At 56.0% G+C, this 13,165-nt stretch overlaps 1 protein-coding gene across 1 annotated transcript; it reads right to left on the bottom strand.

The window, feature by feature from the left end:
* Positions 1–2,779: 2,779 nt before the first annotated feature.
* NME4 (NME/NM23 nucleoside diphosphate kinase 4) lies at positions 2,780–12,655 on the bottom strand. Its single transcript, XM_038419336.2, has 5 exons — positions 12,363–12,655; positions 6,181–6,311; positions 5,145–5,246; positions 3,857–3,969; positions 2,780–3,215 (listed from the first exon to the last, which is right to left on the bottom strand). The coding sequence occupies exons 1-5, from the start codon at positions 12,514–12,516 to the stop codon at positions 3,095–3,097; spliced, it is 621 nt and encodes a 206-aa protein (XP_038275264.1). The 5' UTR covers positions 12,517–12,655; the 3' UTR covers positions 2,780–3,094.
* Between the last annotated feature and the right edge of the window lie 510 nt (positions 12,656–13,165).

Here is a 13,165-nt window from a genome sequence, read left to right as displayed (position 1 = left end):
GATTAGTCAGGCATGACTTGCCCTTGGTGAATCCATGCTGACTGTTCCTGATCACTTTCCTCTCCTAGTGCTTCAGAATTGATTCCTTGAGGACCTGCTCCCTGATTTTTCCAGAGACTGAGGTTAGGCTGACTGGCCTGTAGTTACCAGGATCCTCCTTCTTCCCTTTTTTAAAGATGGGCACTACATTAGCCTTTTTCCAGTCGTCCAGGACCTCCTCTGATCGCCATGATAATGGCCAATGGCTCTACAATCACATCCGCCAATTCCTTTAGCACTCTCGGATGCAGCGCATCCAGCACCATGGACTTGTGCTTGTCCAGCTTTTCTAAATAGTCCCGAACCACAACACAACAGAGAAAGCCATCCCTCTGTTTTGCTGGATGTATGATCTCCATTAGTATGGTATTTAGCTGTAGAGCATGCACCCACCCTTCCAGCCTCTATTGGGAAACAGAATTTAATTGCAAGCAGGCAGAACACAACTGATTTCTGGAGCAATACACAGGACCCAGAGGGACTGGATAGAGGAATAAGAGACACACTGGGTGCATCCAACCTCTTCAGGCAATATCACATGACTTATTGATTGACCTGAGTGGGCGTGCACTCTGGCAGTGACAGATGCTGGTTACCGTCTCAGGCACAAGGAAGCAGGACTTCTACCCTGCCATCTCGTGGGTCTGTGGCCAGTATTTGTGGCATGGAGGAGGTCTCTGGAGCGTGTGTGGTGGGAATTCACAGTCACTCAAGGGAGAGTGAAAGCGGGAGGTACAGTGGGGTTTACAATGGGGTGGAGGTTACAGGCCATGCAAGGAGGAGGGGAAAAAAAGGTGGGCTCTTCAGCCCATCATGGATGGTGGATGAAGGAGGGTGTCAGGACTGCATATGACAGGTAAGATATTTTATTTATTTGCATCAAAACCCTCCACCCCAAAGAAGGCCCTTCCAGGCGGTGCCTGTGCCACAGATTTATAAGAGGCGTTACAAACCACAACCCCTGAAATCAGCAGCATTTTCCCTTTCCCGCCCCAGCTACACTTTGTGCTAATCAGCAGCATGGATCAGAACTCCCATTCCACCTGGACAGATTCAGCTCTGCTGCACTGCCCCCTCAACAGGCCTGGAGGGTCACCGGGTTTAGGCTGTTCTGGAAGTTGGTTGGGGGATGACTCCTTTCTGAAGGAAAAGGGAATGACACAGAGAGCACTTTGCCAGCTGCCGCATCTGTGTTGTAAACTTTAGATTGTGAGCACTCAGTGACAGGAACTGTCCCATGCTATGGGTCTGGGCAGTGCCCAGCACAAAGGGGCTTTGATTTCAGCTGGAGCCTCTGGACACTATCATCAATTTAAACAATATCAGCAAGTAGGTTACATCAAGAGCTCCCCTGATCATCTCAATCATGGCAGCATGATTCAGGGGGAGAGGGGGCTTCTCCAGCAGGAAAGTCCCAGGCTGCTAGTAGCTTTCGAGCTCCTGCGATATGAGATACTGTAATCTTTGTAGTCACAGTGGGATAGTGGGACAAGTAGATGATCGAATCTTCACTTACTATGGAGTGGGTGGCTGCTGCACTCTTCAAAATGTGGGCCTGTGGCCCATAGTAAATGTGAACATAGGGTACTGTGGGCAAGAAAGAAGGATCTCCAGCCTATATGTGGATGGCAGAAATCTCCATCAGCATCAGATCCCCTATGACACAAGGAGTTCATAAAAGCCTACCAACAGTTCATGAGAAGACAAGACAGCTTATTATCATTCGACCACAGCCACGGCAAAATCCTGAGCAGCCAAACCATACCAACAGTAAAACCACCAGGCCACACTGCTACACCACCGATCTCAGCATCACCCAACGCAAAAATTTGCTATCATACTGAATTTGGGGGGGGGGGGGGGGAAATCAGCTAAGGTCTCTGAGCGCCCAAGCAGCAGAATCCACAACAGGACAGACAAGCACCATGCCACCCCCATTAGCATTTTCTGAGTCAGAATGGTAGAGGCCCTGGAAGTACTATGGGATGTCTGTGCCCCTTGTGGATTGTGAAGTCAAATGAAATACACCTAAGCCCATTCTGCACTGATGTGGTCAATGTATTGCTCAAGAAGAACAACTGCCCAGGGAGCCTAGAGGATGTGTTAGTCCAGCCAACACTTGGAATGAGAAGATCCACAGACCCCAAACCATCTCTTTAGTTACTGCCTGACTGTAAATCTTTCCTTGCTAGACTAGGTCACTGAGAAGGCTGTGGCAAACTACCACCAGCAGCATCTAACTTTGGCCAGTATCCATTTGGCTGTGACACAGATGCACAGATGGGTGGTCTCATAGCTCTGGAGGAGGATGCACTATGCAGGTGGACCCTGTTGGATCCCGTTGATGGAGCTGTCCCCCAGAGATTCTGCTCACTGCTATTCCCAGAGCATCAGGACAGGCAGCTGCTTCTCCTCATCCACAGCCACCTGCAGAATCCCACCAGGCTCAGCCCTATCCACTCTCCTGCTCAGCCTCTGTCCAACCACTAGGGTGCATTGCCAATCTCAAATCAGCTGCCGATATACTGATAGATATGGGGACAGTGCCATCCACCCAGCTACCCCAGATTGTTCCACAATAATGGATCTGGGAAAAATCAGGGGTTTGGACTGGGTTGCCCCATGGCTAATCCATTTACATGGCATTTTACAACAGAGGTGGTTGGCTGGCCCCACAAGACACTCCCATCCTCACCCCCCCAAGAAGGGCAAGAAAACAGAAGAAGAAGGGAAACAAGAGTCACATTTGTAACAAATTAAGTTTTAATGTGAATCCTTCAAGGACTTAACCCCATCGTTCTTCCTTCGTGTACATCAGATCTCCAAGGGCTTATTGGCATTACGGTGACAAGAGGGGCGTGTCTGCCTCGTCTGGTAGCCAGCAGGGTGAAGGGAGGTGTGGCCCCCTCTAGTAAAGTTGACATAAAGGAAGCGTGGCCTCCACTCTGCAGCGTCAGGATCTGTGGCGTACTCGCTGGGCCCCGAGGAGCTACAGAAAGGCAACCCTATCAGAGGTAGTAGATCCTGGGCCAGGCAACGCAGCCAGGAGAGGCCTTCAGAGCTGGTAAGTGTTACTGTAGTCACAGCAGTCCCAGTCCACCAACTCGCTGCTGTGAAACCACAAACTGATCTCCCTCTGGGCCGTCTCCACAGAGTCACTGGCGTGAACGACGTTCCTGTGGCCAAGAGAAACATGTGATAAGGGTGGCAGACAGGCAGCCTTAAGGGCAGAACCTGGGTGCCTTGGGGACATGGTCCTGCAGCCGAGACCCTTCCCCTTGCCTCTAGCCACCACAGATGGGCAATATGCCCATGTCATAGCCTTGGTCACTTAAGTGTTATGTCAGTCCCCCCCCAGCATCTTCATTCCCTCCCCAGCATCTCCCCACAATTTCATTAGCTACCCCCCTATGAGTACTCTCCCCTCACCCCATGCCACTGGGATGGTGCAACCAGCCCTCTACAGTAATGCTGTCCATGGATGGGTCTACAGGAGGCTCAAGACACAGACTGTCTCAGATGCCAGGGCGCTGCCAAGGAGGTTTAGGTCTGTGGGAATGCCCAGCATGTCACATGTGGGGAGGGATAGCTCAGTGGTTTGAGCATTATCCTGCTAAACCCAGGGTTGTGAGTTCAATCCTTGACGGGGCCATTTAGGGATCTGAGGCAATAATTGGGGATTGACCCTGCTTTGAGCAGGGGGTTGGACTAGATGATCTCCTGAGGTCCTGTCCAACCCTGATATTCTGTGATTGATTCTATGACACTGCCCAGCATGCTGGAGCTAGTTGGCTGGCTGGCTTGGTGCGATTTGTACCTGCTGACATGGATGCTGAAATCTCCCCGGATTGTCCCAGGCTTGGCTTCAGCGGAGTCGGTATCTCCTACCATGGCCCTGGAAGTCCTAACCACATTGTAACCTTCCCACACCTGCAATACACACAGGCTCTGTGAGCTGAGAGAGGGCAAGCTGCACAGAAACTCCCATTGCACAACCACTCTGGGGAGACAGAACTTTGCTCCAGCAGCCAAACTGGGTCTTCCCTTCAGGACTGATCTCAGGGCCATTATGCAGGCTGACTGGGCCCTGCAGAAGTGTGGTGGGGGGGTACTGGGGAAGGCCGGGGGTGCCTGGGATCATGTTGAGCTCCTCAGTCCCATCAGACTCCTCCTGCCCAGTGTGAAAGAAGCAGCGTGGGGCAGCCAGCCGGGCACAAGGCAGGGGAGGGCCACGCCAAGCTGAGCCACAGTGCAGAATCCTGGGCCTACACTGGCAGCATTGGCCCTGTGAGCGCTGATTCTGTGGGGGAGGGGAGTGGAGCAGAGGACAGAGACAGAGTGACGTGCGGGGAGGAAAAAACGAACAGAAACCAAGGCCAAAGCCAAAAGGGCTGAGCGAGTATCAAAGCAGCAAGGCCTGGGCCTGGGCCTGGGCCTGGGGGAGGGGCTGCACCTGGGACAGATGTCAGCACAGGCTCATCATCTTCTCCCCCCACCATGATCATAAGCCCCTCCGCAGGTCACTGGAGCAAGGGGGTTTCATGATGTTTGCACTGAAGCGTCACTCGGCTGGGGCGGGCACACGACGCTGGTCACCCTCGCTTTCCGATTCCCGCGCTCACGCAGGGCAGGTGCTGGTTCCGAGCACAGCAAGGGAAGGGCCCAGTTCCACCCAATATACGGTCCCCTGTATTGCACTGGGTGGGGAGCCTTCTCCACTTGGACCTGGGCAGTGCTTAATTTGTAATGAAAGAGGTGCTGGGTCTCAAGCAATTGTTTTACATTCATAACTGACACAGCAAGCCAAGAGATGCCGGGGCTCTGAACTGCCAGGCCCAGAGGTGCCAGGGCTCAGCACAAATTCAGCACTGGATCTTGTGTTGAACAAAGCGGATTTAGAAACCAAAGCCCCAGAGAATATGGATTCCAGGACAGAACGTGTTGAAAGATTCCCTTTCATTGAGAGAAATCAACGATGAAACTAAAGTTAATGTCCTACATCTACATCCCCACCCCCACCCATCGCCTTTAATCCACCCTACCCTTCCCCCACACCCTTTGCCCCTAAACAGGCGCACACACCTCAACTGGGCTCGCAGCCTTACCATGGCAACCACTGGGCCTGAGGTCATGTAATGGATCAGTGCTGGGTAGAAGGGCTTCCTCCGCAGCTCATGGTAATGTTCTGCCAGGATCCCCTCATTGGCCTGGAAGGAAGCGGGGACCCCAAAGTGAGAAACAAGCCCTGAGCCCAAGACAGGATCCAATGGGAAATCAATACCCCCTCCCTATGGCTAGAAGAGAGAGTTCATCCAGCAACTCCTGGCACTCAGCATTTCCTCTGCACCTTCCCTGTGCAGAGAGTGGCTCTACCCAGATTTCTGGGGGAGCTGCAGAGGCAGGAGCCAGAGGGCAAACAAACTCAGTTCTTCCTTGGCTCATGGCACCAACCAAGGGGATGTCTCCCCATTTACATTGCCCCTGGCCCCCACTGCGGATCCCAGGGGGTGTAGTGGGACCTAGCAGTCAGTGGACAAAGGGTTAATGGACTGGACTCCCACCCCAGCAGATTCTGGTTTAAATCACCAAGGAGATGAGCCTGGAGAACTCAGTCTAAACCCAAGCAGGCCTATATTCATACCACGAAACAGCACACTAGTGGCAATTGGCTCTGGCTCAGAAAGCCTGGAACTGGAATAGCAACAGGCAACCAGCCAGGATTTAGGAGCAATGACAGAGTTGGGGCTTGCAGGATTGCAATAATGGAGGCCAGGCGATGCAGTGGGAGATGTTGTGGGGGTGAGGATCAAGCCTTCAATAGTGGAATGTAGAGGGCCAGAGCCGTAAGGGGAGGGAGGGCCAGAGCTGTAGGATGCATCAGGAGACACACTACACTCCGGACTGGACCAGCAGGGGGTGCTGAGGGCCAGGTTCGAGCTGCAACTGTTGGGGAACGTTAGACAGTTCCTGCCAGCAAGGCCTGGCTCAGGCCAGCGTTGATAGTGCCTCACTTCCATCAATACACAAGTCCAGGCCATGTTTTAACATTCCCCCGCCATCTAGCTGGTCTGTCCAGGTCTCCAGTCACCTGACCCCAGAACAGAGAACCAGGCTGTCCTCTGGGTGGGGGCAAGCAGGTACCTGGAGCAGCTTCATGGCAACTAGCTTGAATCCACGCCTCTCAAAGCGCTTGATCACGTCACCGATCAGCCTCCTCTGCACTCCGTCTGGCTTCACTGCCACCAATGTCCGCTCCTGGATCCCAGGGATCCCTGATGGGCACCAAGAAAGGGAGAAGGGCAGGTTACAGCCCAGGTCACCCGTCCACAAACACAGCAAGACTGGGCACCATCCTTCTCCCAGCAGCTGCACAGGGAGCCCTGCCAGGACCCAACCTGAGCAGGGAGCAAGAGTTAACTGATTTCATGCTGCAGCTTGTTTCGCTGCTCAGACCCATGGTGCCGGCAGGAAGAGCCAGAAGTTCGGGGAGGATTCCCAACAATCCCAGCACTACCTGGGTTTTGCTGCCGGTCCCAGCTGGGAACTGCAGGGTGGGTAGGTTTCTCTCACAGGGTTGGCTCCCACAAGGTGCTGAGCACCCACTGGTCCTGCAATGGGGGTTGTGGGTGCTTGGCATCTCTCACGACTGAGGATTTGGAACAATTTAAGGAATCTGAGCTCTTCAAAAATCCCTCTGGGGCAGCAGCAGATGGACAAGCCTAGGCACTCAGATACCATGGTGATAGGCACAGCATCAATACCTCGCTGGCACATGAAGAGAGTGGGCGTGCGGGGCCAAAGATCAGAAACTCCTGCAGGGGCTCAGAACACAGGATCTGGAAGATCAACACCTGTTCCTAGAGCCTCGCAGCAAACCTGTCTCAAGGCAGAGACAGTGTTGGGCACAGTGCACTCAGTAATCATCAGCACAGATCTCATGGGTGTTAATGAAAAGACTGGCCAAGCAGCGGGCTCAGAGGAATTAACCCCACTCCCCACCTGTTTGTCACTGTCCGATTGTTCAAGTGTACTGCAAGGCTCCCACCTCCTTCTGAAGGAAGTGGGATGCCAGACCATTGGGACCAATGGGTAGATGCAGGATGGACAATCCTCTGGGATACTGGGCAGCACGGTGCACACTGCTCATGGGCGTCAGCAGATCAGTAATGCCCTCTCCAATGCCAGCCTGGAGCCTTGCTGGCATTGCTCTGCAGTCAATACCCTGTGATCGGCTTGTCCTGGCAGCAGCCCAACCAGAGTACAGGATGCAAACATCGTTCCTGCTCAGTGAGGAGTCCCAGCCCTGGCAGCTGGGCTCAGTCACCCAAGAGCCAGAGGGCAGGCCTCTCCCACACTCAGTGCAAAGGCACAGGGGTCAGAGCTTTGGGGGCTCATTGTTAGAAAAGGCAGGCAGTGCCTTGGAGCTGACCTGCAGAAGTGATGTACAGTGGGTAGAGCACAGACCTGGGAGTCAGGATCCCTGGGCCCTCTCCCCAGCTCTGTCACTGACTTGTGGGAAGGGTCCACTCTGTGCCTCAGTTTCCCCATCAGCACAATAAGGAGAATGACACTGACCCAACAGGCTGGGAGGCTGACTTCATTAGTGTCTGCAAAGGGCTTTTAGCTCCTCAGATGGCAGGTACCAGGGAAGGGCACTGTCTGGCCAAGAGACACCCCCCTCTGCCTTGTGCCCTTTGCTGGCCTGCCTGAGGGTATGCCTGTCTGGAAAGCAGGGAGGCTCATGGTGGCTGAGCATGGGAGGAGACAGTTACTGTGATCAGAAAGAACAAAGAGCCTCAGCTCTCAAAGCAGGGCAGTATCCTCACCTCCATTTTAGAAAAGGGAAAGACACCGGGTGGGGAAGTGACTTGCCCGAGGTCACCCAGCCAGCCAGTCGCACAACCAGGAATAGAACCAGGACTCCCGAGTCCCTATCCCGTGCTCCACCCACTAGACCACACTGCCTCAAATGCAGCATTTCCCTCCCAGAGTAGCCACAAGCCTGTGAATACACAAGGTGCAATTGGGGCTGGGCTGCTCAGGCTGGACCCTACAGGCAGAGACCAGATCAGGGCACAGGCAGCAGCAGCAGCGCTAGCAGCTCCCCTCCCTCAGTTCTCGCTTCTGCTCAGCGTCAGCCCCAGGCTCTGCAGAGGAAGCCCTACGGACACGGGGCGTGCAGAGTAGAGAGTTGCTCTTGCTCTCTGCTAGCAGCGAGGGACACCACCCCAGCTGGGTCATCTTCACCTACCCACACACCTCACCTTTTGGAACTACAGCATATCCCTACGCCAAATTTCTTGTCGCCAGCCGGAACTACTGGGGGCTGCGATGCCTTGTATCCTGCAGCCACTGGACCTGCTGGAAGGGCCTGGCTCAGCCAGGGGACACGGGTGGGGGTCAGGGCAGCTGGTGCTCAGTTCCTCTTTGCTGGTGACTCTCTGCTGGGTGGGGAGCATAGACCAGGCAGGAGGGAAGATTTCTGGATCCAATAGGACAGACCCATAATGCATTACAATTAGAGCTCCCCAGGCAAGAGCCAGGTGGGGAGAGGAGACGTGCAGGAAGCCCCTGGGCCTACCAGGAGTTTGCAGGGTCTTCAGCCTGAGGAATGGTTTCTGCGCTCCCCCACTCCCGGCTCAGCTCAGCCCCTGCCTCGCTGGGCTGCTGCTGCAGAGGATGGCTGCTCTTAGCTGCTTTGGCTGAGCTAGCAGTGGGCTGGGCTTGGGGCTGGAGCCGTGTCAAGGCCGCAGGGAGCTGGGAGAAACAAGCCACTGTGCAAAGTGCTCCCGAGCCAGGCGGGGAAACATGGAGCATCGCAGCCTGCAGCATCTGTGGGAAGAGCTACCAAGCAGGAGCCACAGTGCCAGCCTCCAACACACAGCTGCAGACACCACCCCAGTCTCCTTCCCACCCGATCACTGCCTGCCCATAGCCCGCCCCAAACCTCCAGTATGAATTCTTCACTTTCAGCTCTGCCATCCTGGTCCCTTGCCTTGCCCCTACTCCATCAGTCTGGGCAGCCCAATTATTCCTTCTCCCACTCCTATCTCATAGGGGGCTTTTCACTCCCTGCTACTGCTGCTGCGCGGGGTGACCCGGCCACCCCAGCTCACCAAGCCAGCACCCTCCCTCTCTTCCTACAATGTCAAGGGGGAGGGGAGCATATTAGTGATTTCCACCCCAGCAGCCCGAGACCTCCTGGCCCATGGGTCTGAGTGCTTGGGTCAGGGCCTGGATGGATTTGTGTGTATTGTACAGCAGGGAGCACACGGTCCGCACTAGCCATTCCCCAGGATATGAGAATACACCTTCCTGCAGGATTCCCCCCAGCTAGCAAGCAAAAGGGAACCCACTTCTCCCCTTTCAGAAAGCTGAGGCTCAGCTATCTGCTAACTGAAACGAACCAAGCTGGAGGCCTCAGGGGACTCATCTGTTTCCAAGCTCAGTCCCTTAGTATTAACCAGACTCTCAAAGGCCAGGCCTGGGCTTAGCTAGCCCCATGGGGAAGGGACAGAACTCTTTAGATCTCGCTCCAGGCGCAATCTCTTCCCAGGTGCAGAAGGATGAGCAGCCCCTGGCCTTAGCAGCGGAAGACAGGACTCAGGAGCCTTTTGAGTGGGCTGGGTGTTCTCTTCAGCTACCTGCGAGGGGCTACACAAAATGTACGTGATTTGCATTAAGTTGTGGGGTCCCAACACACTTTACAGGCTGTATGCCAACAAAGGATCAGGTCAGCCACCCTGGGGCAACTCCTCTGAACTGGCAACACTAAAACAATGGTCCAGGACAGGACAGGAAGACCCCACATGGACATAGCAGCATAGCTCTGCCAGCATAACCCCATTGTGCAGATGTAGCCTGCCCCCCCGGAAGAGGTTTTTCCATGGGTGTAGGAACACCGCCTCCCCAGACGAAGTTAGCTCTGGCGACAGACACACTCTGCCCTCAACACATCTGCATCTACACAGGGGGTAGGTCAGCATAGCTACATGGTTTATTCACTCTGACTGTCATAGCTAAGTCGATATCACTTTTAAAGGCAGACCAAGCCGGAGGCTCATCTCATCTCCACTGGAAAGTGGAGGGAGAATTGATGGAGGCAGCAGCATGGTTCTGTGGTTTGACCATGGAACGGGGAACCAGGAGACTTGGAGATATCTGCCCTTCAGCCCCTTTTTTTTGCCCCACATGTGGCTATTACCCACACAGGCAGAGCTAAACTTGAGTGCAGGCTTAAACCCTGTCAGATTCATGGTGTGGACAGTCCTCAGGGACTCCAGTGCCACAGGGTTGTGTCAGACTAGATGGTCCCTTCTGGCCTTAGTCTCTGAATCTCAGCTGGATTCCATCCACACGGGCAGGACAAATGAGTCCCGGTAATCATGGCTAACGCATGGTCAGTTCTATGGTGCAGCAAGGCCCACAGCAGAGCGACACCTTGACTTCAGGTCTTGCACTTGTGCATTATTTGATGCCCAATTGTTTGCCGAGCTGCAGCCATCGCTGGGTGTTGCACTGAAACTGCTTGGAGCCAGGCTAGCAGCCAACTGGTGACTGTAAGCAGAGGTTCCAGCCTAGTGCAGTATGCTTTCATTAATCCAGGCCTGGCCTATGCTCGGCCCCAGGACAGTGAGTTTTACTTAGACCAGACAGACGGACTGCAGGGGAGAACCCACTTTCTAAATGAAATACCTGGCCAGCTTGAATCTATTCCTCTTTTGCTAAGTTATGGGGGATTTCTGAAAGACCCCAAAGCTTTAAATCCCAGCTTAACAGGAAGGAACTAAAGTTCTCATTTCTCTCAAGCAGGGGCCTTTGCAGCAGGAGGAGAGAATACAGGGAAAAGATGAGTGGGATGTAGGACCCACCGAGCCTGTCACCCATGGCTGCCCCTCAGCCCAGTGTCAGACGCATCCCTAGCAATGGTGCAGGTGCCAGCGCAGGCCGTGCTTGGGGGTTGTGACACTGCTGAAGATGCTGGACCAAATCTACCCGAGCCCTCACGCTGTTCCTAGCACTAGAGCTGCTGAAAGAAAAAGGGCATGAATTTTCTAGAGCAGGCACTGCCGGACATGTGCCAAACGCAGAGGGGAGTCCAAGGAGGGGGTAGCTTTCCCCTTTTGGCCAGCACCACCTCCCTCAAGACAACTTGGGAAGGGCTGATTGTATCTGAGCTCCACTGTCTTAAATACTGTACTTCCTCTTTCCTCCCAGAAATTTGGAGGACATTCTGGTCCCCTGCTCAGACCAGGGCCAGGCCCCAGGGATCATGCTGCTGGGGCACCAGCAAAGGGGGATCAGGCTGGCTGGACTGAGTGTTCTTGGCCCAGGCACCAAAGGGAGACCCAGCAGCTTTCTCTGCAGTGACAAAGGGACCAGCGCTCAGCATCGAACCCCTCCCACCCCGCAGCGCCATTCCAAGCGCCAACATAGAAGTAAACAGCCCTGCCTTCTTTGTTCCAGGTTACAGTTTAAACCCACAATAAAGCAGCATGGGAGAAGAATCTCACCAGGGTGGTGTGTGCATTTTCCATTCTAGAGGATTTCATTCCAGCCCTATTTATAACCAAGGAGGCCGGGCCCAGAGAACTGGTGGTGGAAGAGGGTCGCCCCGGTGCGAAGCTCCAGCAGGATCTGGCAGCTCCGTCCCTGGAGCTTTAGGCAGCCCCCTCCCCCGGCCAGCAGATGGCTGGAGGTTTGCAGCTCTGGGCCAGGGGCTGGCGAGGAGGGAGCAATTGCAGGCAGTGAGGTCACAGACCCCGCCAGCTGATGACCCAGCTGGGAAGCAGCAGGGGAAGCACATCCACAGAGGGACTGGAAACCAAAACAAACAAACTGGAAGGTGCAGGTGATGTTCCCCGGGCACGTGGAGACATTGCGCTTACGAGACAAAGGCTGCGAGGGGTCTCCCTCCTCCGGCCGGCAGCGATCAGAGCAGCGGGCGGCTTTGTTGTTAGTTTACAGACATCCCCGCACATTCCTCAGGGCCCGCCGGGTGCAGAGGGCAAGTCCCCCCGGACAGCCGGGCTCGGAGCAGCTAGTCCACCCGGCCTCCGCCGGGCTTTGATGCTGCTCGGCGCTGGGAGTGCGATTTGTGAGCGGAGAGACACCGTGGGGGGAAGATGGGAGCCGGGGGGTGGGGATGGGGGCAGGGGAGCCCCAGGCGCTGCAGACGGGGGGGGGGATGAGGGGCCCGGGAGAGCCCCCGGCGCTGCGGGGGGGGGGCAGGGGAGCCCCCGGCGCTGCGCGGGGAGGTGGGGGGCAGGAGAGCCCCCGGCGCTGCGGGGATCGGCCCCTAGCTCCGCACAGCTCGGACTCACCGGCGCTGTAGGGGCGCCTGAAGCCAGGCCCCAGGGAGCGGGCTGCTGGCGCCGCCGCCTCCGGCTTGAGGCGCTCCGGGCCCGGCGCGGAGCCGCACAGACTCCGCTGGCCCTGCAGGAGGCTCCTGGCCACGCAGCGCTGGAAGAAGCCCATGCTCGGACCCGGGCTGCCCGCTCCCGCTCCCAGCGGACCGGGACAGCAGGGCACAGCCCGGCCGCTGGGCTCTGCCTTCTCAGGCTGGAGTTTATAGTCCCGGCTGGTTGGGGGCCAGGGAAGGCCCCCCCAGCACCACCCCCGTCCCGGCGAGGAACAAGGGAAGTGTCAGGTTTCCGTCCCACCCCTTAAAGCGGACGCCAGCCCCACAGGCGGCTGCACCGGCCCCAGCGCCGGCTGCTCTGTCCCTCCCTCCCCCGTGCACCTGCACCGGCCTCCAGGGGCCCAACGCCGCTCCGCGCCCATCGCATGAGGGCACCAGCCACCCCCGGGCACACAGCGCTCAGCTCCTGCCCTTGGAGTGCAGCGAGCCCAGAGCAGAGCCTGCCCCGCTCCAGGCATTCAGCCCCGGGGGCCTCCCTCCCCGGACTCCTGCTCAGCCTGGTCACCTCCCTCTTCCCACCAGCCGCCACGGGCCTGTCCTCCCGCTGACCCTGCAGCCAGAGGCCAAGGTGATAGGTACAGCCCAAGAATCTCCATGAAGGGGTTAGGGTCCCCCTTAGCACATTCAGGAATGTGGAAGCCCCATACAGCAAATCCAGTCTGCGTAGAGGTTGCCCCAAGGTTAGAGAAATGAGACAGGAGCCCT

The sequence above is a fragment of the Dermochelys coriacea genome, chromosome 10 (assembly GCF_009764565.3).
Source record: "Dermochelys coriacea isolate rDerCor1 chromosome 10, rDerCor1.pri.v4, whole genome shotgun sequence".
NCBI classification, from domain to species: Eukaryota; Metazoa; Chordata; order Testudines; family Dermochelyidae; genus Dermochelys; species Dermochelys coriacea.
Note: the sequence above shows the minus strand (reverse complement) of the source record. Positions and strands in the feature narration are given on the sequence as shown.

What these genes read in the sequence shown, in the direction of transcription:
- NME4 (XM_038419336.2), bottom strand. Translation starts at nt 12,516, where the DNA reads ATGGGCTTCTTCCAGCGCTGCGTGGCCAGGAGCCTCCTGCAGGGCCAG. An exon ending in CAGGCGCCCCTACAGCGCCG is followed by an intron (nt 6,312 to 12,362) that starts GTGAGTCCGAGC and finishes GGTGCCCATCAG; the next exon opens with GGATCCCTGGGATCCAGGAG. An exon ending in CAGGCCCAGTGGTTGCCATG is followed by an intron (nt 3,970 to 5,144) that starts GTAAGGCTGCGA and finishes TGTGTATTGCAG; the next exon opens with GTGTGGGAAGGTTACAATGT.